The sequence below is a fragment of the Cricetulus griseus genome, chromosome 5, assembly GCF_003668045.3.
Source record: "Cricetulus griseus strain 17A/GY chromosome 5, alternate assembly CriGri-PICRH-1.0, whole genome shotgun sequence".
In the NCBI taxonomy this organism is placed as follows: domain Eukaryota; kingdom Metazoa; phylum Chordata; class Mammalia; order Rodentia; family Cricetidae; genus Cricetulus; species Cricetulus griseus.
The window spans coordinates 341,410-367,852 of NC_048598.1; the positions used below are offsets into that span (position 1 = coordinate 341,410).

Consider the following 26,443-nt stretch of genomic DNA (forward strand, 5'->3'; position numbering starts at 1 on the left):
TCTTCTCAAAATGGTGTTTCTGAGTACCCAGAATTTCTCATCCTCCTGAAAGCCCTGTTGCATTGTGGCTTGCCCTTCTCTCTGTTACAGAAAGCTTCTAGCCCCTCTGCCTTCCAACATGGAGGGGAACATTTTACAGAGTCACAAGTTCTGGGCATCTAGTCTGGTACCCATGTCCCTCCCCTGTACCGATCTGATCTCCTCCTTACTTGACCTCCCCCAGACTGCCACATAGTCTCCTCAGGCCTTATATGGAAACCACTCTGTCACCTAGCACACTCAGCATGGTAGGGCCACAGTACACAGATTTCATCATCACTTTAATCATATTACTCTCACTCATCACTGTTTATTCAGAAAAAAAATCCACCCAATCCTCTCATCTCTGGAAAGTTCTTTTTCCAGTCTCATTGAAATTAGGATCCCTGTTCTCTCCCCCCACTCCCCACCCCCACTCCCTGGAAAAATAAGAGAAGGGGTCCTGGGTCAACCCCAGGAGAGGACGATTATAGTCTTGAAGGGGTTTAGGCTAGGAAAGGCACAGACAGAAAGGAGTCTACCAGGGGGCCGAGGCCACAGCTCCCCCGGGAGTCAGAGGGCGCGGGGGTCGGGGGGTGTCATAGAGTTTAGAGAAGGCTAGGGGCTTCACAGCAAGAGGATTCCTCTGAAGGTCAGGAGGCTTAGCTCAATTGAGCCTTAATTCAAGCTACTTGGAAGCCTAAAGCAAGAGTTTAAGACCTGCCAGTTCAAGGCAAGCTTGGTCACCCTACATGAAACCTTGTCTCTAAATAAGAAAGGGAGGACAGCTGAGGATATAGCTCAATGGTCAAGCACTTGCCTAATATGTGTGGAGTTCTGGGTTCAGTCCCTACCAACAAAACAAAACAAAATAAAACAAGAGGCTCAGTTCAAAGTCTAGTTCCAATGTCCTGTCTACACTGAACCAATGAGAATTTCTGTCTGGCCCCAGGATACGGTGTGAGATGTTGTTTTAAAACAGAGCTCAGTATCAAGTTCCAGACAGAAAGTTGTCCTGGCCTCTGTAAACAGATATTCAGGAACTGGTGACCAAGAGAAGTTGGTCACTAAATCCACAGTGTCTTGATGAGTTATCAGGGGTGTACTGTTCTCTGGCTGTATCCTTATATGGAAGTAGATGGTGAATACCTTGGTTTCCCTAAAGTAGGGAAAGAAATCAGAAAGAAGAAACAGTAAAAAGCAAAGTTTCCTGGGAGGAAGTTGTAGCTTAGAAAAGCTAGTCTTCCCAAGAGTCCAGGTAAAGAGGCAAGAGAAGAGGAAGGAAGGATCCAAGGCAAGTGCTACATATAAACCAAGATTCTTGGCAGCTCCTCTAGATCTAGGCTTCTCCCCATCAAAACTTGACCCAAAGGTCAGAGTTTGGGTTCAGGGAGCTGAATGTTCAGAGGGCAATGTTTCTGCCTCCCTAAAGGTGAAGAGTCCCAGGAACAGTCTCTAAAGTGTGTGTGATGTGAGAGGGTAGGGCATGAGTTAGAGGCAGCATGAGGTCAGAGGCAGAGGTGCCACTTTCCTAGATACCACCCAGGTTTGCCCACCCAGCCAAGTCACAGTTCTGTGTCAGCCACCACATGTTGTCTTGCTGAATGGCCGTTTCTGGATGTGGCCTGGCCGGTCCCGTTCTCCTGAGCCCCTCGGATCACACTGGCCTTTCCCTGAGTCTCAGGGGAGGCCCCAGGTCCTGAGCTATAGCCCTGGCCTCCACCATTCTCCGTGTAATAAGGGTCTTCACCCTGGACAGTGTAGAAATAAAGTAGCATTATCTGGTAAGTAGGGTTCTGAGATACTGTGAGGAGAGCACAAAGGAAGTAGGAGGAGGGGGGCAGGTACAGCTACATGTGCAGGCTCTTTTCTTCCCAACAGCCATCAAGGTTCCAGCTCCTAGAGGAGAGAGGACAGAGGAGAGGCACCACACCATGTCAATATGGCTCAGCAACCAGCCCCATAAGAAACCAGTCTCAGGGACAGAAGAGCCTCCCCAATAGATACCAGCCATTGGCAAGAGTCAGACTTCAGCCTTGTCCCTCCCTCTATTCAGAACACTTCAAGAGCAGATATTCCTTCCATGTGTCACATGCTTGGGAGCAAAATGGCACCCACAGGGCATTCAGCATGTTTACAAATAAGCATGTTCAACTTATCAGTCTATTCTCTTTTACCCAGATATAATGTCTTCATGCATGCATATTCCTATGCCAGAAATATCTTTTGTGTTATTTCTCCCTCTCCTTCTCATGATATCTATGGGCCTCCCTAGAAATTCATTATCTTCTTTATTTGCTTTTCCCCATACCCCAAAACTGACCAGCCTTTCTCCTGTGGGGCTCCAACTGCGACGATTCATCAGGAAATAGCCAGTGGTGCCCAAGATGGCCAGCAGGACTCCCGAGGTGACCAATGCAATCAGAGTCTTTCGGGAATAGCTCTGGTGGCTCCCAATATCTTGTTTATTGAAGCCTTGGATTCCCAGCTTAAGGAAGAGACAAACAAATGGCAGCATGTCACTTGTGGAAAAGGAGTTCTAGTGAGAAGCCCAGACCACTCCATATCCCTGATGTGGACTGTTAGAGGGTGGGAAGAGGGTGCCTGAAGAGATCGCCATCTCCTCTTCTGACCCATTGCTCCCCCTGAGATGCATCATCTTGTGAACATACCTTTCTCAAGTCAGACTGGTGCTTTTCCATAAGCTGGAGTTTGCTGGAAAGTTCTAGAATTAGAAACAGGGGTTGCTAAATCTAAAAGCTAGTCCAGCTCATCTTGATCTATCCTCCCATCTTGTCCTAGAAGCTCCTTTATCTAGTGATGCTTTTCAGCCAGACCTTTCTTCCCAGGACATGTGGTTTTTTCTAAAGCTAAGGTATAGTAGCTCCAACCAGGATCTTCTAACAGAACCCCATTTAAGTTCAGTCCTAGTCAATACCAAGCCCCAAAGTGGTCCTTACCTGTGCTATTGGCCAAGACCATCAGCAAACACTCGGGCCTAACCTCAGACTGGGCTAGAAGCAAGGAGCAGACACTAGCACCAGCCTCAACCTCAGTCCCCTCCTTCCCACACAGTATCTGGGTTAGACCATCTCCTTTTTCCTTCTTAAATTCATCCTGGAAGACAGAAAAAAAGAAAAGAAAAAGCAAGAGATTAGATTACTAGTAACCTTGAGCCTTATCCAGAGTCTCAGGTAAGAATTCTGATTCAAAGCCGGGCGGTGGTGGCACATCCCTTTAATCCTAGCACTTGGGAGGCAGAGGCAGGTGGTTCTCTGTGAGTTCCAAACTAGTTCCAGGACAGGCTCCAAAGCTACACAGAGAAACCCTGTCTTGAAAAACAAAAAGCAAACACAGAAAGAATTCTGATTCAAGTCACACTATTATACCCTCCACAAGAAATCCTTTCTAGAATTCCAACTTAAAACACCAGTGCTAAATTATGAGCAACAACATAGTAAGAAAGAAATAAGACATATGCATACAAACAGGAAATATTTTCCTATTCAATAATTGCCTATATATGTGTGCTGCTCAAAGTGAATTTAAAATCACCACCAACAGCAATAGTGAATATTTAATACTAATTAATAACTAAGAAAAATCCTTTGATTTGAGGTTACAATTGCTCTAAATAATACAATAGCCAACAAATGAAAGGAGTAGAGAACAAGCCTGTGAACATTGACTACACAGATGCCTCAGTGTTTCTTCCCATGTCAGCAAGCCCTCCCTGATCACAATGACACAGTGTTTTCATCGAAGGCATGGGAGCCAGTTTAATGAAGTTCCCAGGTCCTCCTTCAGGTTGCTGACTGGTCCACAGGACTCAGGATCTCAGAAGATAAACCTCCATCATTTTTAGCTGCTGAGTCTCAGGAACAGCACTAATTGGAGGCCCTGGCTCTGTCCTTCAGAATGGGCTCCCCCTCTCCCCTGAACTTACTATAGAGCCTCCCACCACAGTGGCCTCCCTTAGACAACACAAACCAAGATTTTCTCCAGTTTTGATGGTTGATGTCAGAGGAGGAAATGCCTCATGGACACGACAACATCCCTGTTAGGGGAAAACTCCTGGAGCTTGTAACTATCATCAGACCTGAGCCTTCTGGAGAAGGTTCCTGTCTGGAGCTGCCCATGGTTTAGTCCAGAGGTCTTCACAGTTGGAAAGGAGCCTGGGTATTTTCCTTCTATTGAGATCTTAGGCAGCAAAACCTCCTTTGTGCCAATACCAGACATAGTCAAGATTAGCCTTAGATCCTGGGGGATTTCAGAGAGCAGTAGGAAAATAACTGGGCATGGGTGAGGCCAGAAGGACATGGCTGGCCTTACAAGTCCTCCACTTGGGCAAAGCACCTTCCCTGGTACCATGCTTCTCAGGTTAGGGGAAAGACTATACACAATGAGTCTGGACTCTTTGTGAGTCTTTAGTTAAAATGTTTGCTTCCTAAAAGAAGAGGAGGGACAGGTCTCCCACAGAATCTAAAGTAGCCAAACAAAATGGGACCTTCTCCCATTCTTCAGTGCTAACAAACCGCACTTTGACAATATTCAGCCATTCTAACATTTAGCAAGCCCTGATAGTAAAACACTGTCAGAAAACATGTGTGGGGACTGGAGATAGCTCAGAGGTTAAGAGCACGGGGTGTTCTTCCAGAGGTTCCGAGTTTAATTCCCAGCAACCACATGGTGACTCCCAACTACCTATGAGATCTGGTAACCTCTTCTGGCATGCAGGCATTTATGCAGACAGAGCACTGTATACATAATAAATAAATCTACACACAAAAAGGAAAGTGTCTGTGTGTCTGTCTGTCTTTCTCCTATGTGAGGATAAGTTGGAAGGCAAGAGGAGTAGCTATGAATTAATTCCCCATAATCAAAACTCTTGTCTATGGGGGGCAGGGAAGGAGGGGAGGGGGAAGGAACTGGGATTGACATGTAAAAGAAACTTTTTTCTAATTTAAATTAAAAAATCTGAAAAAAACCTCTTGTCTATATTAGTAGATATATGGCAGTTAAAATAAATGCCAGTTACTATGGCCAATGATCTGTCTTAGGTACTTTTCCCATATTGACTCATTTGGCTCTCTCAATACTCGAGAAAGTGAGTACTGTAACTCTTTTATTATTTTCATTTTATACAGAAACTGAGGCACAAAGACAATTTGCCATGAGAGAATTTTAACAAAGCACTTTTAAGCTTGCAAAAGAGGGCAGAGACAAATCTAGATTATGTTACCAGAGATAACTTGACCTGCTCAGGTAAAGCTGACAGGGAAATGTGTGGAAGCAAGTCTGTTGTGTGACTGCCTGCCCAGCCAAAGTACAGCAAAAAGAAGGTGGAAAGACTCTACCTTCTCTATTTTTCTTCGTGTCCTTCAAGATTCAACTCAAATTCCATGTCTTCCAGGAAGCCAGTCCCATCTTTGGCAAACTGGACATTAGTTCTTGCTCTCCAATTTTCTAAATCTTTTTAAGTCATCATCAACTAGTCTGTGCCAGGTTCCTCTGCTCTAAACTGGTTGTATGGTGACCACAACAGTGATGTATAAAAATATTTAATACATAAGGATTTTGATTGGTACAAAACAGCAGCTATTACTATTATTACTAACAATTATAGTTCTTGATGTATCACCTAGAGATCCAAATTGTGATCATCTTCTTACTGTTGTCATTTCCCTCTGACTAAACTGTTAGACTCCCAAGTGCCTGTGTGGTGAGGGTTAAGGTGCATGTTACGTAATTTTGAAACCTGGCTGTACTTATTGTACTACATAAACAAAAGAACTCAAGGATGTGTTCTGTCTAACACCCTAACTGGTTGGCCTCTACCTGGAGTCTCTCCACTGCACGGTTAGTTTCTTGGATTAAATTCAAGGCAGTACAGTGTGACCAGCCTCCTACTCTGAGTTTTACCAGCCTCAGTTAATTGTGTTTGGGCTGGAGAGAAGCAGGTGGATCCTGAACAAAACACAATGCTTCTCCGGATGTTCAGTATAAACATCCTCACCCAAGAGACAAACATCATGCGAGTGTAGGCAGGAAGAAGCCACAGCCTCACCATTTTGTTCATGACAATCACATTTAGCAGTTTCTAACTGCATCTGTGCACACTCGTTCCATATATATAGAGAGGTGCATCCTCAAATTCTGTGATGTCTCTGACTATGCTAAAGAGGCACATCAAGTATTGGGGTGGAGAGGAGGATACAGGCACATTTCTAAAGGGCCATTGAGATATTTTCCAATGCTAAGTTTCTAGGATCAATTGTTTCCCATTGTTTCTTTTTTCTTTTTCTTTTTCTTTCTTTCTTTTTTTTTTTTTGGTCAATTTGACAGGAATGGTAGGTTATTTGGGAAGAGGGACTTTCAATTGAGAAAATGACTTCATAAGATCTATCTGTAGGCAAATCGGTAGTGCATTTTCTTCGCTAGTGATTGATATGGAGGGCCCAAGTCATTGCGGGTAGTACCATTCCTAGGCTGGTGGTGGTCCCAGATTGGGTAAGAAAGCAGGCTGAATAAGGCAGGAGCAGGCAAATCAGTAAGCAGCACTCCTCCATGGTCTCTGTGGTGATATCTTGCTATCAACACAGGTCTCAGTGTCAGTTCCTGCCTTGACTTCCAACCCTTTTCTCCCCAAGTTGCTTTTGGTCATGGTGTTTATCATGGCAGTAAGAAACCCTACCTAAGACACTCTGTGGCCACCGATTTAAAAGTAATTTTATATTCTTTGCTGTATTAAATTTGACAGTGTTAGGCAAAACCCATAGCTTCATTGAAGAGACTGGAATAATAAAGGACTGTTGTTACAAGTCAGATAACAAGTGAGCAATGAACTGCAGGCAAGAAGTTAGATTGTCTCCAAATACTTCTTTCCAATAGACAGTCTTCCTCCATTAGTCCTTCATCAGTAACTGATGTATTCTGTAGAGGGTAGAGGACAAGGAAGGCAGAGGCTGCGTGTGATCAGAGGGTTGGAAATAACTTGCCTCAGAGGAAGTTGGTATAACGTGTAAGTAGGTAATGTGAGTGAGCTGAGTAGATATAAACTTCAAAAAGGTAATAAAACTACCCAAACAGTTTCATCTTCAAATTGTATGGATATAAATAGTACATATAAGACATGGCACTGAATAGATAAAGTAGTTCCAAACACTGTATTTGTAGCAAAGAACTTGAGTTGGTATTTCTCCAGAGATACACAAATGGCCAAGGAGCACATGAAAAGATTTTCAATATCACTGAGCACAAGAGAACTGTAAACGACAAAACCACAATGAGATAATGAGATAATTATTCACACGCATTAGGACGGCTGTGTATTTAAAAACCAGAGAGTGGAAGGGAGCAGGTGCTGACAAAGATGTGGAGGAACTGGAGCCCTGTATACTGTTAGCAGAGATGTTAAATGGTGCAACCACTATAAAAAACAAACAAACAAACAAAACCATCAAGATGGACTGGGGTGTACCTCAGTGATAGCTGTCTTAGCATGTGCAAAGGTCTGGATCCAATCCCCAGGAATGCAAACAAAACCAAACAAAAATATGGTAGTTCCTCTAAAATTCAAAAATAGAATTACCACATGAGTTAACAATTCTACAGTTAGGTAAAGAGGGCTTTGTTGGCCTTTCCACATTTCCTTAATGTTTGTAACACTACTTCAGAGGTTTCTGACCTCGGAGCAAAAGAAAAGCCTCAACAATTGGAACTTAAGAGTTATTTTATGTTGTTAGACTGCATAAAGATGCTTATTTGTTTTCCAACTCTTCATGTTTATTGCAATATGTTACTAAAGGTTATCTGTACCAATTAAGGATTTTCACTACAGTTGTTGATTAAAATAAATAGTTCAATGGAAATACTTCCCCCCCAAAAGAAATCAATTCTACAGCTAGGTATTTACCTCAAAGATTTTCTATTAGGGTGCCATAAAACATGTCCATGTTAATGTTCATAGCCATTTTATTCACAATAGCCAAAAGGTGGAAAAAACTCATGTCCACCAGTAGATAAGTGGGCAGCAGACTAACAGCATAGACCACAGGTAGAAAGAGCAGTTCATTTTGGAATATCACTTGTCTTAAACAAGGACCCTGAGAACAGCAGGGTCCTGAGAACAGGAGACTGATACAAAAAATGCTCTGCGGCTGTCTCTAAACTCTGGGCACAATGAACTAGCATTCCAGCACTGACATGTATGATACTGAAATTACATAAATAAACAAATAAATAAATCTCCATCCAGATGATAGGTAAAATAAAAAAGATGGGATGGTTTTATTTTTATCTTTAAATAGTGAAATTAAAAGTTGGTGTGCCAGACACACATTAAATATTGCTTGTACTCTGTCTGTTTACATTCACCCTAAATGTTTTTGAAAACTTCATTGAATTATTTTATTCTGAGAACTTGTGTTGTCTTTATGATTTCTGCAATTTTCAGATGCTCTAAGTTAAATGGTCCTTTTTAATATGTATTTTTAAAAGATTTATAAGGCAGAGGTACCACCTGATTGCTCTAAGTAAGAAACCAGTCATTTGAGTAGCCAAAATAGGTTAAGACATGTCCTCGATAGCCTAAAGTCTGTCCAAACCATACAGTCAACTCAGCTGTTACCTACAAGATTCCCTTCACTGCATTCCCATAAGAAAACACTGTAAAAGAAAACAACACTTTTTCCTTCACCTCTATTCTTACTCCGGGGGCCTTGTTACTGCCAGGAAACAGGATTTATTTTAACACATGAAAATACACTCTAACCAATGCAATCTGACAAGAAAGTGAAATAAGAATCACTACTTTTAAAAAGAATGAGAAAAATAACACACCATAGCAGATAATTTGTTGTTAACTGTTAAAAGTGAAAAAGAACCAAGAATCTCCTAGAATTAGCAGATTCAAGAAAGACACAAAGTTAAGATAAATATTCAGACTCCAATAATTTTTCTAATATCTAAGCAATAGTAAGTTAAAATACATATTAGGATATCCTTACTAAAAACCCATCAAATTCATAGTGAAAAATGTTTGGAATATGCCTCAGCAATAAAATACTGGCCTAGCATGTACACAGCCTTGGGTTCTATTCTGAAGGAAAAAAAAAAATATGTGTTGTGGGGAGAGTGGGGACCAGTATGGAAACATTTTAAATTCAAAAAGGTGATGAAAGATACAAAATATGACTAGGAAAAACTGAAGGATTTCAGCAAGTTCCTATTCAAATTTGTGTGATTTTTGGGGGGTGGGGTAGGAATCCTGACAGATGCCTCCAAGGATTTTCTAAAAAATAGAGTTGAAAAACACACTTTTATGGTATAATTAGGAAAGATCTGGCTTGCTGGTTATTAAAAGCACAACAAATTTAATATTGACAAAAGCATAACCAACCTGAAAAAATAAAGTATCTCTGAAGTATGTGACCAGGTCATATAAAAACAATATAAATACCAAAATAAATTCAGTGTACATTAAAGAATTACATGTAAATAATAAAATCATTTGAATTTTAGTTGGCTGGTTAATATCTGGGCAATGACAAGGATTTCTTAATATAAAGACAAGCTTAAATCTGACATCAAATAACAAAATTTAAAAGGTTTTGCCTTTTATTTTATTTACCAGATGGGGCCTCATATTGTCCAAATCCAAAGCCCAATATTGGAAATAGTCTGTCCCTGCTAAACTCCCAGACAACTTACTCAAGTAAGGGCAACCCAAGATGGCTTCAGGTGTTCAAAGGGATTGGGGTGGGAATGAGAGGAATAGGGTTGAGGTAGACTTACACAGCTAGATGCTTCACTTAGTTCCAGGCAGATGCCCTGGGCTAACCTCACTTCTCGAATTCCTGAACATTTGATTTCTCCCTGTATTAAAACAAAACAAAGTAAATATGCAAGTATCTGTGCCCCCTCACTTTCCCCCACCTCTTTTATCTCAAGGTACTCTCTTAAAAAGTTAGGAAAAAGGAAATTTAAAAGTTCTCAGAGGGCTAGGGATTTACATTATTGATTTAACTGCTCTTGTTGTTTGTTTTTATTGAGACAAAGTCTTACTTTATAGCTCAGGCTGGACCAGAATTCACTATGTAGTTATGTAACCTGGGCTGGTCTCAACTCATAATTGTCCTGCTGCATCCTTTTGGTTGCTGTGATTTCAGACATGCCTGGTGAGATTTGCAGTAAAAATTGAGCACCCTTAATCCAAAAATTCAGAATATAAAATGTTTGAAAATCTAAAACTTTCTGATCTCCAATATGGTGTTGCAAGTGGGAAATATATACTACAAACATTTGAGTACATAAAATTATTGAAAAGTGTGATGTAAAAATGACCTTTAAATTATGTGCATATGGTATATATGAAGCATAGATGAGCTCTATGTTTTGGCTTGGGTCTTATTCTCAAGATCTCTTTATATATTCTAAAATCAAATTAAATGTGCCAAAATAAAAACCTGTACCCAAAATTTTCAGATTAAGGGCACTCAGTGTGTAGTTAGATTGTTTCCTCCCATCTCATTAACTTCCTCAATGAGAGAATAAAGCCTTTTGTTACTATCCTGAGCCATAAGCAAGATGCTATTTGAAATTATGGGAAACCTGGCTTGGGTGATACTTAAAGGGGAAAAGAGAAAATTATCTCATTGTTGTTTTTTTCCTTCAGTTAGCTGCACACAGACAATGGGGTAGTCAGGCAGCAGTTTTCTTCCTGGCCCCTAGGAATCTGTGCATTCATCTGCTACCTCTTTAAAAACAAAAAAATCTAACTAACTAACAACTAGGCCCCTCATGCCTGTCCTTAGGTCTTCATATTTCCTGCCCTTCAGTCTAAAAGCTGTTGACTGCCACAGGCTCAAGGCCAAGAAGGTCAGACGAAATTCACCATCCCTGTGTGCAGTTCTCACCTCTGCAGATGACATCCTCACTGCTGTTCTGTACTTCACTAAGCCCTCCATATGTCAGAAACACTTTCCCCTACACATTTAAGAAAGGCCACCCCAGCACACAGGGGACAGATCCAAATATTCCCAAAAGTAAATGCTGCCTCTGAAGAACCACAAAACTAGAAGGATCTCTGAGAATCTCCCCCAAATGCAAAACCCAAAGCACAGACCAGACTTCTCACTGGACTGAACTGTCTCCTCCTTATCTTCCTCCTGTCTAGTCTTTCTAGCAATACATAAAGTACATATCCCATGTTCATTCCAAGATGACCCAAATCTCATTGGCTGGTATGAGTGTTGGGATAGAAAGTGAGGCATAAGCTGCCATTTGGGGCCCAACTCACTTACCTTGATGGTAACTGGGGCAGTAGAAGATGATGTGTATGCATATGGTTCAGTAGTTGGTGTCATCTCAGAACTGATATTATTAGTTGAGTAATCAGAAACATTTACAGATGGCAAGCTGGGCTTCCAGGTAATCTCTGAGGTGGAAGCACTATCTGAAGTGGTGGGCACTGTGATGGTTGGGGACGTTTGGGATTGCACAAAAGTTTGTGTGGTTCCAGAGCCTGAAGGAATCCCAGAGGTAGAGGTAAAGTTGACTGTTGTCTCTGGAATACACAAAAACATAAGTGTATGTAATAAATACACAATCTCACTTGTGGTGCTAGCATGGATTACTGCATAGAAACAGGGATCTAGTGAGGTCACAGTCACTTCACATCTTAACCCTGACCCAATTCATTTCCAGCTAGCCATTGGAACCATAGTCATAATATAAAACAAGAATTTCCAGCCTTTCAACATTGTAACATGTTGTCATCTACAAATATGTTGGACCTCCCTCATAGCTAACCTGAGATACATGAGGCCCTCAGGTATCAGATTGGATATGCATGATCTAGAACGTATTAAAGGTGCCCTCCAATTCTGAAAGTGAAAATGATTCTGTCCTACAAAAGTGAAAGACCTACAATTTGAATCCAGACCATCTTCCATCATTTAGAAGAGAACAGAAACATACATCCATTGAATCCAAACTGATCCTTTCTTTTTTGCCAGCCAAATTCAGCATAAATACAGGAATCAGTCCTTTCAGGACCCACTTGTCATGTGCAGTCTACAAATGTTGCCAGCACAGAGAAAGCCATTTAGAACTTATTTATGAGTACTCTTACATGAAGTATTAGTTTCTGTGACCCCATCTGTGATCGGGGAACAGGCTATACTAGCTGAGTACTTCTGGTTACCTGAGATGGCTGGTGTGGTCTCATTGCTATCCTGAGGGAGGAAGTGGGAGCTGGTACTTCCAGGGATGTTAGGTATGGTCGTTTTCTCAGTGGACTCATTTGTAGGAATTGATGGAGATATTCCCGGGGCAGTAGTCTCTGTGGCAGCAGAGGTCAAGTTGTTCAGATCTGTGGACCCAGAGGTTACAGAAAAATAAGGAAAAGTCAGAACCTGACCTTGGAGCCACATGACAACACCTGATTCAACTTCCTGGCTTTAGGTGAATCTTCCTGGAACATTCCTGCTGCCCCTGACAATTAAGAAACATTAATAATATACTCCTGGACATCAAGAACTAGTTTCCTATACTAGGTTTTCCCTAAGGAAATACACTAAACATTTATAAAACATAGGAATGTCACAAATAATTAAAAATTGTAACAACACAGAAGGCAATATTTGTAATGTATTTAGCAAAATACTAAGATATAAAATTTCACATTACAAAGATTGAATCTATGAGAGAGTTATGTTCCTAGCTCCCTTTGATTACACACTTCTCTTTTTTGATCAGTCTCAACCCAATATACTAATTATTGAAAATAATCTAGAGTCATGCTTTCTCTATACAAATCCCCTTAAATAATTTTTCATTTTCAGTCTTGCTTTTTCAAAGTTTAGGACCTTCAAATCCATTGTTTCTTTTAGATAGGAACTCAACCACATTGAGTAACCTGGGGACTTTTTTCAGGAGGTTGTAGCTGAAATCTTCTTGATGGGACTAGAGAACTAAGGCCTAGTTTCCCATCCTTCCTCATAGAAGGAAGACACAGAGCTTTGTCTGGCTTTGCTAGGACTATATATTTTCATGCATGTGTACCTCAGTTAATAATCCCTAAATATAGGTAGTTTTGTCTATTTTTACCTGAAATGTCAAGAAAATCAAACTACTAAGGTAGAATGATTCTTGATCTATATATTCTCTGAATTACCCTTATGAGTGCACTTGCTCCCATTATTCTATATATCCTTAAAACTCAGGAAGGAGAACCTTGACCTTGTATCTCATGGGTCCCAAGCCTGTTCTCCTGTATGAGCCAACTAGGCTGGCCCTCCATTCTAGATGACACTGGAGACCATTATTCTTTATACAGCTTGCTCAATTGGCCCTTTGCTCACATCCAGACCAATATTAATCTATGATGGCTCATACCTCTAGAGGTGAACTGCAGCACTACACTGTGTGCCTCCAAGGTCCAAGAATGACCATTTGAAAGAAGGGTTAGCAGCCGGGCGTTAGTGGCACATGCCTTTAATCCCAGCACTCAGGAGGTAGAGGCAGGTGGATCTCTGTGAGTTCGAGACCAGCCTGGTCTTCAAGAGCTAGTTCCAGGATAGCCTCCCAAGCCACAGAGAAACCCTGTCTCGAAAAACCAAAAAAAAAAAAAAAAAAAAAACTAGTGTCCTATGTGTACATGCAAGATCCTTCACACTATATCCTGAATCATATGAAGGAAGAAAATAAGAGAGTAGTCTGAGGCCAGAATTGTGGGTAGGAAGAAGGGAAGTAAGCTTGGGCCAGGGCTTTTCTTGTCTTGATCAGCCACATAAAGACTGAATTCCAAAAGTATTAATGTTCCAAATTCAAACTTAACTTTCTTAGTGACTGAGAAGGTGTATGGTGAAGTTATGGGGATGAGGCTGTTTAGTTTATAAGTAGGCCTCAGCTACCAATGTGAAATTCAAACATACAGGATGAGGGCCTCTGTGCATTGGCCAGGGATAGACTCAGGCTCCATAGTTCACAACTGTAATACTATCTTTAAGGAAAGGTCCAAGGGCTCTAGTACCCTCTGAGGTGCAACTCTAAATTTTCCTGATTGAAATCTATCTCTGTATTTTTTCCATTTTCCAAGGTCAACAACAATGTAGACTGATTGCTATTGCCATCATCATCAAGAGGGAAGGCAGACTTTTAACTTCTAGTCAACCCAAGGCCAAGAATGTTTTGTATAAGGTGCTAGTCAGGGTCTCAACTCCCACCTCCTCCTTCTTCCCAACCTGTAACAAGCAGACTATATTAATATTGACCACAGAAATCATGTCTTATTATGTGCCAGGTAAACAGGGAAAGAAATGATATTACTATCTTCATTCCAGAAATGAGGAACTTATGTCACAAAGCTGTTGATCAGGGAAAGAACATAGATCATGTGGTCAAGCAGCAAAGAATATAGGTCTTGCTGACTCTGGTAGTTGTTAGCCATCTGGCTACAGCCTCAAAGCCTTTGTAGACAACAAGATATGTGTGTGTTCTTATGTAGTTTAGACACTGAAGCCAACCTAAGCTACTTCCTTAAGGTAGGACCCCACCAATTTGACCCTAAGACATAAATTCATTACAGGGACAAGTAGTGGTAGCATTCAGATACTGAATTAAAGGACTCATACTTTCAATGTACCATTCTGAGATATCCTTTAAATTCTCCTTTGAAACCCCTTTTTTTTTTTTTTCTGCCCACGCCCTCCTTGCTCAACTCAAATACATCAATTCCTGGGAATCCCATCTGGTCTAGGTTGGCCCAGCCCTTTCTTTCTCCAAAGGAAGCCGGGCCTGGCTGGAATAATGTCATGCTTTTGAACCCCTCCCACAAGGGGCCTCCTTTACCCAGACAAACATTTTTGAACTTTACCAGATGTGAAGAGAGACCTGCTGCTAGTTCTGAAGACAGAGGTGCCTGTTCCAGAACAGTGAATCAACTCCAGATCCAAGCCAGCTATGGATCCACTGGGGATGGGATCCCAGCTGTCTCATCCCCACCCTATCTCCTCTTTGGCCAGATTGAAAATGAAAAGAAGACCCAACCTCAAATGTATAGTTCCAAACCTAGGGTAGGCTGTAAAGCTCATGAGACTATAGAACATGACAAAAAACAGGGGTAGAAGGAAGGCTAAGTGAAGGGTTAACCTAAGAACTAGCTTAAGTCAGAAGCCACTCCTGACTTACAGCACAGATCCTACTGTGTGTGCATCCCTGGGCCTCATTTTGCAAAACTAGTGGGTCACAAAGGAAGGCTGTACTGGCAATGTGTCTCCCTGTTTTCTCTTTTTACATATCCACTACCTGAAACCATCAAACCTGGCTTTTCTCTGAACCTCTGATCCCCATTCTAGGAAGGAATAAGAGCAGCCTACACTTAGTGAAGGCCTTTCAGATGCCGGAAAACTAAGGAAACCTTTCTTTCATTCCATAAGGATGTGAGGAAGAGTCCTTCTCTCACCCATCAGGAAAGATAGTATAACTTAAAACTAAGTAAAACCCTGCTCCTGAATGTATTCCTAGTCTATCCTATGCCACCTCAAAGACTGTAAGTTGTTCTAGGAGATATGTATCTATGTCTACTACACGCAGGACAAAGGAGACCAGAAGGAAAAGGTTGGATGTCCTGGAACTTTAGTTCCAGGTGGTTGTAGGCTAGAAAGTGAGTTCAAGGAACCAAGCCTGCATCCTCTGCAATATCAGCAAGTGCTCTTAACCACTGCGTTCTCTACCAGCTTCTTTCTATCTATTCAATAAACTTAGAGCAAGATGGGAGGCAATTTATTAAATGGGAAGTTATTAAATGAGAATCTTAAGGCACCAACAGATGCAACAGAATTTATGTAGTAAAATTCATTCATTGACCTCACAGGTACTTACTTAGAAGCAATTATTTTTACATAAGTATTAATAAGCCTGGTTATCTTGATATTACAGTCAAAGCTGAAAATTAAAAACAAGTAGAGAAAGGCAACAGCTGAAAACTAAGAAACTGAAATTTATAAATTAAAAACTGACTTAAGTATCAAACCCATATTGGTCTGGAGTCATTTATAGTTACATTAAACATAAATAAACGCCTTGATATATATATATGAATCATGCCACTGAGTGCAACAAAGCCACTTTATTTTCATGATCCATTTGAGTCACAAAAGTTAAAGTCTTAGGGTAGGGGCTATTCTGAAGAAGCAGAGGCATATGCAATACATCTACTTAGCACTAGTAAACTGGAGATTCAGTTTTTGTTAAAAGGTTACATATTCTAAGATATCCAATAAGTTACCACCTAGATAATCAAGTTTCCATACATTCTTGGTCTAATTTTTTTCAGATATCCTTAGCTTTAGAGTTTTGGGGGGATATTTGTTTGTGTGTGTATTTGTTTTAGATAGGGTGTCATATAGCCCAGGCTAAGTGACATTTTATGTAATTCACTTTAGCTAAGGATGATGTTGAACTCCTGTTCTCCCTGCCTATGTATGACTCCTGAGTGCTAAGAATACTGGCATGTACCACCATACCAGGTGGTTTTAGGTTTTGGTTTTTTTTTCTGATGCTGTTTTCTAATCACATCCTCAGCCAGCTCAGTTGTCCAGCCTTTCTGGGTATATCTCAGGTAAAACTCTTGAGAGGTGAGCCATCGGACCGCTGATTTGAAGGCATAGTTACCCAGAGACAAAGAGGCTAAGCCTGTACTGCTTCTTTCTCTCCTGTGTTCTGGCTGTGTGCTCCACAGCCACTGCAACTTTCAAGCTTCTCCAGTAAAATGGGATCAAAGTAGGCCCTGCCTCCTGGTTGTTCTGAAAAAACAAAGAAGGTAAGGAAATACAAAGCAGCCAGACTGTCTGGTCCATAACTGTCATCATGAAAAGGTCCTTCCTTCTGCTTTTCCAGATCAGTACTTATCTCTATCACTCATCTGGCACAAAGTCACACAAGTTGTTTCCTCAGGAGAGGTTTAACTGTCACCTCACTTAAGTTATAAATTTCTTGAATGTCAAGACATTTTTTTTTATTGCATATGTGTGTTTTCCTCAGGATGCTTGGCAGGTCCTGAGGCATTAGGATAAGCAATTGGGTTGAGCTGTACTGCTCATACTCACCACCTGTAGCTTCCTCGTCTTATTCTGGTGCTCTGTTTATTATTAGTTTGTGTGTGTGTGTGTGTGTGTGTGTGTGTGAGAGAGAGAGAGAGAGAGAGAGAGAGAGAGAGAGAGAGAGAGAGAGAGAGAGAGGGAGAGGGAGAGGGAGAGAGAGAGAGAGAGAGAGAGAGAGAGAGAGAGAGAGAGAGAGAGGTGAGAACAGGCAAGGGTGTACCATAGCACATGCAGATGTCAGAGGACAACTTGCAGTCATTTCTCTCCTACCATCTGGGTTCTGGGGAATCAAACTTGGGTTTTCAAACTTGCATGGCAAACACTTTTACCTCCTGAGCCATCTTGCTGACCCAAATGCTCTGTATAAAGAGGAAATTTATTAAATTAGGGAGTGATTTGCTAAAGGTATCCAGTTTCTCCATATAATGAGGAAAATTCTACAATCCAAGTCACATTGCTAAAGATCTGGTTTTACTCCATCCAAATCAGGAGTTGGCAAACTATGGCTCAAACTAGGACAAATTCTGCTTTGAGGTTGATATCGTGTGGCCAGTCAGTCAGTCAAGCATGTCACCTACATTTTCAAGCGTCATAGAGTAAGATAAAGTGCCATACACCTCAGAAGCCACATTCAGATCCCAAGCCTGAGATGATTTCTGATTTGCCCTCTATAGAAAAAGTTTGCAAGTAACCCTCTTGTAGACTAATTTCACTTTCACAGTATATGCATTTTTCCCTTAAACACCAAGGACAGGCAAAGGATCACTACGTTCTGAAGAAAACAGAATAAGGAATGATTTGATTATTTTCCACCCTTAGGGCTTCAGCATTGCTGTGATTTACACAAATCTCTCCAGGGGTGGGGCTGGCTAGACAGGTCTTTAGAGATTTTCATGAAGACTGAATTCATCCTGGGACAATCCAAAGAATAGAAATAAGACAATGGTTACAAATCAGAGAAAGGCTAATTTCACAGCAATACAGGAAACTAACTTATGACAGATGCTATTATTTTTAACAGATGAGCTCACTAGGTAAATGAATATTCAGAAAAATCTTATTCAGGTCCCTTCACACCTGCCATAACCCTGAGTCTGAGCCATTGTTGGACTAGGACATAGGGCCTGACAGAAGCTTCCCTCCGCTGAGAGGCAAGGCAGAGGAGTCAGCAAGAACCGGCATGAGCATCCGCACCACACTGAGATTTCCCTGTCACAGTCAAGTAGCTTGTCTTCTTTCCTCCACTCCTCTGGAACCCCAAGAGGCCTACATTTCTCTCACTTGCCTTTCTTTCATTTTTCTGGTGCTACTCACTCCTGGAGGCCAGCTCAGTGCCTTGTTCTGATCACTGTTGTCACTTCTGCAGGTCAGCTAGCCAAGAACCATTTCCTTCAGTCTCTCTGAATCCTTCTCAGGCAAATCTGGTCTACTTGGGCAGTTTTTTGCCAGAAGTGTGAATGCATGGAGTAAATTACAGATCAGTCGAAGAGGCAGTGGCATAACCTTGAAATGTTAGTCAGTGCTGTGCCAATGAAGCTATTCTATAAGAAATCTCCTTTAAGTCCTCCAACTCTGCAGAAGCCTCAGCCTTCGGGGTTCACCTTGGGCTCTGGAGTCCTTCTGCCTTCTGTCTCAGCCTACCACAACACAAGACTACTTTCCACATAGCCACTCTGCCTCCTGCCTGCCTTTGGACATTCCAAGTCTATCTAGGGCTCTAAGATTTCTTACCCAAAGACCCGTTTACACATTTCTTAAGCAATGGCGCAAACTACCTAGGGATACCACTTCTCTGAGAGGCTCACTTTTATTTTCCATTCCAGGAAGCAGCAGACTTCCTTGTTAAGCCAGGAGGCCTTTTCCTTTGCATCATTAGGGAAATGATTCATTCTTTGCCTTTCCCAAGTGTAGATCCAGGGAAGTATACCTTGCCAGGCCTCCTAATTTGTTTGGATCTCTACCTCACTCCACCCCAAGATGCATGTACCATTCTTCCTATAGCACAGCCAGGATCCTTGAGGGTAAATTTAAAGACATTATGTTTTTATTTCTTAGCCAACATAACAAGAAAATATTATCATTAGAAACATCAAATCCCCTCTCAAAATATGTAAATTCTACCCTGGCCACTGTGAACATTTCTTTTAGAGATGAATTTGCATTTTTCCATGCCTTCACATTTTTAGTTTGCCACATTACAGGACATTTAATTAGATGAATCAAAGTCAATGAGAGAGGGAAGTCCCAGGTACTGGAGTACAGGGTTGGAGAACCCTGAGAGTAAGCCCAGGTCCTCAAACACAAAGTCAAAGAAAATCAGGCAAGATCATAAGCAGTGGAGTTGGCTCCCCTTTTTGCTTGTTTTTCTATGACTCTGTGGCCAGCTTTATCTGCAGCAGTTTGTCACTTCTTGTCTTGGACTTTGGGAGACAAAGACCACTCAGGAAAAGAAAGCAATAAGGGCAACTCCATGAACAGGCCCAAGGGGTGGGGCCAAAGGGTTAAAGAAAGAGACCTGGGGGCAGGAATGCCCAAGATGAAGTGTATTTGCAAAGGTTGTGAAGTGTGGTTTGGCCCTCCAAGGGGGAGCATTCAGACCCCTAATTACTCAGCAGCCCCTAGACTCTTTCTCTTTCTCACCATGTAGCAGGGAGTAAAGGGTGGAGGCCTTTCCCTTCTGGAAAATAGCTGATAAAAGTCTTTACCCCCGCTTTTACATGTAGCCCCAAGCAGGATATAAGCGTGAAGTCCGCAGACTCAAAGGACCCAAAGGAAGAAAAGAAATGTGAGTGGGAGCTGAAGGTAGGGTTGGGGTAGGGGTAAGGCACGCCTTGAGGAAGGATAACCAGGTAAAGAGGGTCCTTAGTTACCTGAAAGGCTTCTAGTTCAGCTAGAGCATGAAAGTGTTGCCTGGTGGTCCCCAGCCACTACCCAGACTCTAGTCACTGATCTCTCTTGCCCCTGAAAAAGTAGCACTTGTGGTTGGCTAGTAGGTGTTTATACTAGCTTCTCACAGGGACAGAAGAGACCTATCTCTTCAGAATGAAGTCCCATTCTACACCAAATTTTCCAGTAATAGCAGCACTGAATTTTTGCTGTTGTCTACTGGGGGCATTTTTAATTACATAAATCTTTGGTTTAATTTATTCCACAATGTATCCCAGGACAGAAAATAACAGTATTAACAAACAAAAAAATCTAATACAAACCCTATGAAGTTCTTGGAAAAAGTACAAGGCCTTGGCTAGCCCATGAAGTCTAGCTGGGTTGGGAATGGTGGCCCCTGCCCTGCCCTTTACCCCAAAGCTGAGACACTGATGTATTTGCCTCAGTGTATTTGCCCAAGTTTTTCAGAGGCTTTTATGTTCTTTACCCCCACCCCTTCAGCTCAAGACATGGTTGACATGGGCCAGCTGAGGAAATAAGAAAGGCAGCACTCCACCCGGGCCTGGGTCACTGCTGAAGGAGTAACCAAGAGAGCATTTAATGAGAACTCCATCTAGCCCATGGTCACCCACCTGTGCTATGAAGGCACATTGGGGCATTTCAGTCTTCAGCAAGTTTTACCCCATCTAAAAGGGCGTGTCCAGGGCTGCCAGTCAGAAGAATCCAGAACCTAATTCAACTTCTCCTCAGTCAGGTCTCTTTGGGGTGGACCCAAAGAAAATAGCACAGGATATTGGGAACAACAAAGCCTTGTGGGCAGATCCCAGTCACTCAGCAGAGCCATGGTGAGTGGTCTTTAAAATGTATAATGGGGATTTAGGAACCCCAAAGGGCTAGAACCAAAATGAATAAAACCCAGCATTGAGAACCTCTAAGAACATGAGATGGGATGAAGAACAGCACCCTCCAATGCAATCCAATTTGCTATAGACTGAGTGAATACCATTTTTGCCAACCAAAGAGAGGGAGAGCTTAATAAGTAAGAGTATGTGTGGGCAGCAGGAGGTGTCTTGGCCTGCCCACTAGCTTTAGAATCTGAAGGAAAGCAGGACAAGAAAATTCCAAAGAGTAATGAGTGTGGGTTTGTGCAGGGTAAAGACTGGTGAGCAGAAGGACTTGGTGTGTACACCAAACCACCTCCCACTAGCATCTGCATGGTATCTGCAGGGGCGACTCTAGTTTAGCTTTCTAATCTTAAATTTTAAAAATTTCCTTCTTTTTCTCTGCTTGTTCTTTATTCCAAACTCCTTCACTAACGTCCTATCCCTCATTCCCCTTTAAGGGTCTCCTGGCCCTAATTGGAATTGGCTACTCCTACAAACTCTTTAAGTCCATGTCCTGGGAACAAAGGGTGCCTGGACCCTTCCCTGGGCCCCATTGTGGGCCCTTGCTTTCTCAATCAAGGACAGTTACAGAACTTTTCCTTCCTTCCATCTGCGTTCTAGCTCCAACTTTGAGCTTTGCACCTTCAGCCAGGCAATGAACAGCTAGCCGGCATCTCTCAGCACTATCAGAGTAAACTCACACCTAGCCCCAGGGAAGGATTCCCAGGGGAGGTCAAAAGCTGGGGGCCTTCCCTTCTCCCCACCCATAGCCTGGCCCTCAGCGGTTAATACTCACGCAGCAGACTCATCAGGCAGAGAGCCACCCAGCCCCATGGCAGCAGGAGCCCCGCGTGCGCGTCCCTGTGGACCTGCATTCTCGCGCCACCGCTCCGGAGATGCGTCGGTGCAGGAGGCGCTGGGCGCGGGAAGCGCTCCTCCGCCCTGCGCAGGGGTGGGGGATACTGGCTCTCCTCCCTGCTCCCTGTCCGGAGGGGGTGGGGGACTCTGGCTTATCCCCTCCCTGTTGTGTCTTGGCGAAGCCGGCCCCTCTCCTTGGCTGCTGCCAACGTGAGTTCCCGGTCAACCCAGAGGCCCAGGACATAAGCAACGAGGTTGGGGCTGCAGACAGATGACTTGGAAGGCTGCCAGGCCAGCCGCTGACTAAGTGGGCAGATCGGAATCGTAGGTCTTCGAACTTCACTTTTAACCCTGTGTCACCGAGACTGCGTCTGGGCAGGGTCAAGTTTATCCTTTCTGTTTTCTTTATTTTCAAGTTTTAAGTGTGGTAGGAGGCCACTGTGAGCCTAAATTCACAGGACTAAGGTTTCCAGCTAATCAGGAAATAACACAAATCCGAAGATGCCTTAGTGATAGTCACAGTAGACTCTCTACTGCTTGTTAAAAGTGAGCAGGACAGCAAGAGCCACTTGACCCATCCAGCTCTTTTGCTGTCACCCCCCTCTCTCGTTTACACTCATTTTCCCAGGAAAATCTATAGAATTTGTATTTATTTTCCTGTGACCATTCGTATTTTCCTAGCTAGTCAGTTCATAGCAGTTAAAGATAGCACAGCAGCTACTCCACAGCACCCAGGATGGCTTCTCTCCAAAGTCTCTTCAACCCTGGATCTAAGTCTCTGGGAGCTTTGCTTGCCTCCCCTTCAAACTAAGGATTCCTTGGATTCCCACCCTCACCACATCCCCACCTAACACACCTTCTAGCACTCCTTGAGCTTCCTGTTCCTCAGCAATAGTTCTGTATGTTGATGCACTGAATTGCAGGATTCTAGTTGGACAGGCTGACTAGTCACAGATCAGAAAGATAAAGGCAGGAGAGAGGAGCCAGACCTGGCAGATGACAGCATCAGGTAGAAGCTAAGATAAGGCACAGAAGGGTTACTGGGCTCCACTTTTTCTATACTGTCTGGTCACATAGCCTAAAGGGAGAGAGGAAGATAAGACAACTACTCTGGAGTGCTTTTGTATTTATTCCTCTAAAGAACTTACCAGCAAGAGCAAAGTAGAACTGTTTATGTTGTTCATGTCAGGCCTTATATACTTTGGGTTGAGGAGGAGACTATCAGTCCTCAAACCCATACTTTTACTCTTTGTTACTTAGAATGCCATTTAAACAGGGAGCAAAGGTTTTCATTACATAAAGGCAGAGGCTGATTGAATACAGTGGTGTGAGATGAGTTTGTGTCAACTTGCAGTTGATGTTTTATATCTGACACATTGTGATGGAGAACCTGCAAGCTGGGGACAGAAAGGACTTGGAAATATGCTTTCAAAATCAGACTTTGGTGCTTGGGATATAAAATAACAAGAAAATACCGTATTTCTCTACTAATTCCTCAGCTTTAAAAGTGAATTTGCTTAAGATACCTACCATAAAATTATGAGCAAAATGTAGTTGTATGAAAATGAATTCCCATATTTGAGTCTATCTTTACTTCCTGATGTCTTCTCTGGTTACTTAATTCAGAAAGCTCAAGCTTTCTGAATGCTGGAATTACAGGTGTGTACCATTGTTCCAGGTTCTCCTCTGGTTACTTTAAATGTCTTTTGTCTTCTGGACCATGAGACATGGGACTATAGGGAACTTATTTTTGTACTTGAACTTCTTGACTGGAAGCAGAGTGAGAGTGGGGAGTGAGAGAGACACTGATTCCATGCAAAAGTTTCTGAAAACAAAATTCATATAGAACCAGAAGCAAGGCTGAGTGCCAAGAATCTCAACTTGTAGTATGTGCTGTCTGTCATTCTTAGTATGCTAAAGTTCAAGAGGTTCTGAAAGAAAATGAAGACATGCTAGGTATAAAGTGTAAAGACAAAGCAGTGTTCAGCAGCAGGGAAGAAAAGTGAATGTAGACATCTAGGAGGTTGGAAATCCATTTCTTGGAGAAACCAAAGCTGTACTTCTCTGGTCTACATAGCTATCATGAGATCAAAATATAAAGCAGATGGAGGACTGGCCCTCAGCATGCAGTCACTGTGACGCATCACTCACAGCTTTCTTCTAGCACGTGTACAAGTCCACTTACTGCCTCAACCTTCTGATGACTCACAGACCAGGTAGAACTGAGCAATCACATCTCTTCCCAGGCTGCCCCTCAACACCCCTGCTTTTAGACTCCATCTCATAAGGGGATGCCAGAAGAAGACCCCAGCTATTATAGCTATACCACTTAAAGCAGAGGGTGCAAACGGAAAGCATCAAGAGTATCGCAGTGGGATCCTTTGTAAAGGTCATGGTCACACTTATTACGAAATGTCCTGTACTGTCCCATCCCTCCCAAAGCACACAGACTGTTAAATATTATGCCTTTGATGTGAAAGGCAGTATCTTAGTTCTGTTTCTTTAACAAAACACCTGAGGCTGGATAATTTATAAAGAACAGAGAATGCTGGAGGCAGGAAGATGAACAAATAAAAAGTTATTTTCAGCTATATTAGCAAGTTTGAGTCCAGACTGAGGTATACAAGATACTGTTCCAACAAAAACAAAGAGGAAACTTAAAAACAAGAACAGAAATTTATTTTTGCTTCATGGTTCTAGAGTGTTGGTAGTTTAAGAGTGTTGTATCTGCACCCATTGGCTGTCTATTGGGAACCTTTTTTGTTGTATCATAGCATAGCAGAGGGTATCACATGGTGAGACAGAACAAGTGAGTGATAACTTGCTGAATTTGGATTCAGAGCCCTCCCCTGGATAGCCCATTTATCTTTAAATAGATTCATTTATCCATCAGGGCAGAGACCAAATACCATTAAGATCTAAATTTGCAGATTAACAAATGAAATTTAGCCAGGCGTTGGTGGCACATGCCTTTAATACCAGCACTCAGGAGGCAGAGGCAGGTGGATCTCTGTGAGTTCGAGGCCAGCCTGGTCTCCAGAGTGAGTGCCAGGATAGGCTCCAAAGCTACACAGAGAAACTCTGTCTTGAAAAAAAAAAAAGAAATGAAATTTAGAGGAAACGTTTGAACCATAGAAGCTGATGATTTTAATAAATCTGAGTTTTAAAAAGTATTCCTTATTTTTTATTTATAATCTAAGCCTTAACACATTTGTATAAAATTACTGAAGAATTGAATTGCAGCTTACATGTTAAAGTTACCTTCTATGGACATTAATGAAGCATTTATTTCTATTTTTAGTTTCATACTTTGGAACCAAAGCTCCTCCCATCCCCTATGTTGCAAATACTCTTTTGGAAGTATTTAAAAGCACTCAGGGACTGTCTCCGTATGCATGGAAAGATCTTTAATAGTGGTGGTGTCGGATACTGGAGTGAAGCAATGAGAATTTGTATCTTAAAAATGAGTCCCTCTTTTACTCTTCTTGCCCTCCAGGACCTCCTTTAGATGTAATCAGACTAGACATCTACTGGCAGTGAAGTCTGGAACATCTGGCCTGCTGATTCTCCATCCCAGTGTCTTATGAGAAACTATCTTGATGTGATGGCTGTCTCAATGACAAGCAGTCTATTCTAAAAGACACAGGTCAGGAACACTCAGACCACATTATTATGAGGCAGTCACAAGATTAATTAGGGCACAAAATGCCAGAACCAAGAGGCAAGAGTTGGGGAAGGTTAATCTACTTGGGTGGAGTGCAAATACATGTACCATCTAGATCTTGTGCTTCCAACAAGGAAGCTGTAACTATAAGGACCAGAAGTGAGAGTGTAGAATAAGGCAGTCAGCATACAGAAGGCACCTGGAACCCATGTACTGTTGTTTTACTGGGAGAGGCCTGGCCTGAGGCTCACTTACATAGCTTATCAGTCTTCTAGGCAGTCATCTTTCTTGTGAGAATTTCAGGGACAGAATAATATCACTAATAAGCAAGCAATATAGGAATAGCATGCTGTTGGCTCAGAGATGACATGATCAATACATTGGTTATGATTTGCTTTCTTGTTTCTTTCTACCTGTGAGCAACACTCTACTTTGTTTCATCATTTTGAAATATGTTGTATTTATTCTAATTGCACACGCCATTCATTCAGGTTACTTCCTATTTTTAGCACAAGATCTGAATTATGTTAGTGTCTTACCAATTACTATAATCTAAATAGTTAATGTCTCCAATGTGTTCTATACATTCTGTTTGCTTTTCTTGTCCTCTGTGGTGAAAATGAATGTTCTACATTGACAGAACAAGTGCACCACCAAGAGGAGGATGGAAGGGTGAGGATTAGGTTTAGAGATGCAGCAGAAATAATTTACAGAAATCGAGGCCCAAATATTCATACAGATTATCCTGTTCCAAGCTTTGTTTGCTGTGTAGTTTCCTCTCTTCTGATGGGACCTGACCTGTTAGTCACCTGCCATTTTCATTTTGGTTCGTCTGTTCTTTATAACATATGCATTTCACACCACCTGTATCATAAACTTATTTAATTCAGCTTTCATTAAGTCCTATTATTTTCAGGCAAATCCCCCTCCTTTGTTTCCTTCAGAATTGCCCTACCTATTCTTGGATCATTATTCTTCAGTGCATAATAATAATTTGATATAAGATTATCGGATCCTTTCTCAAATTA

The 26,443-nt window shown here is 42.0% G+C and overlaps 1 protein-coding gene across 1 annotated transcript; it reads right to left on the reverse strand.

Annotated features, from left to right (window-relative positions):
• Positions 1-1,583: 1,583 nt before the first annotated feature.
• Positions 1,584-21,768, reverse strand: Cd34 (CD34 molecule). Its single transcript, XM_027416571.2, has 8 exons — positions 21,690-21,768; positions 12,224-12,391; positions 11,322-11,584; positions 9,814-9,894; positions 2,979-3,135; positions 2,691-2,743; positions 2,342-2,506; positions 1,584-1,769 (listed from the first exon to the last, which is right to left on the reverse strand). The coding sequence occupies exons 1-8, from the start codon at positions 21,766-21,768 to the stop codon at positions 1,584-1,586; spliced, it is 1,152 nt and encodes a 383-aa protein (XP_027272372.1).
• Positions 21,769-26,443: the final 4,675 nt, after the last annotated feature.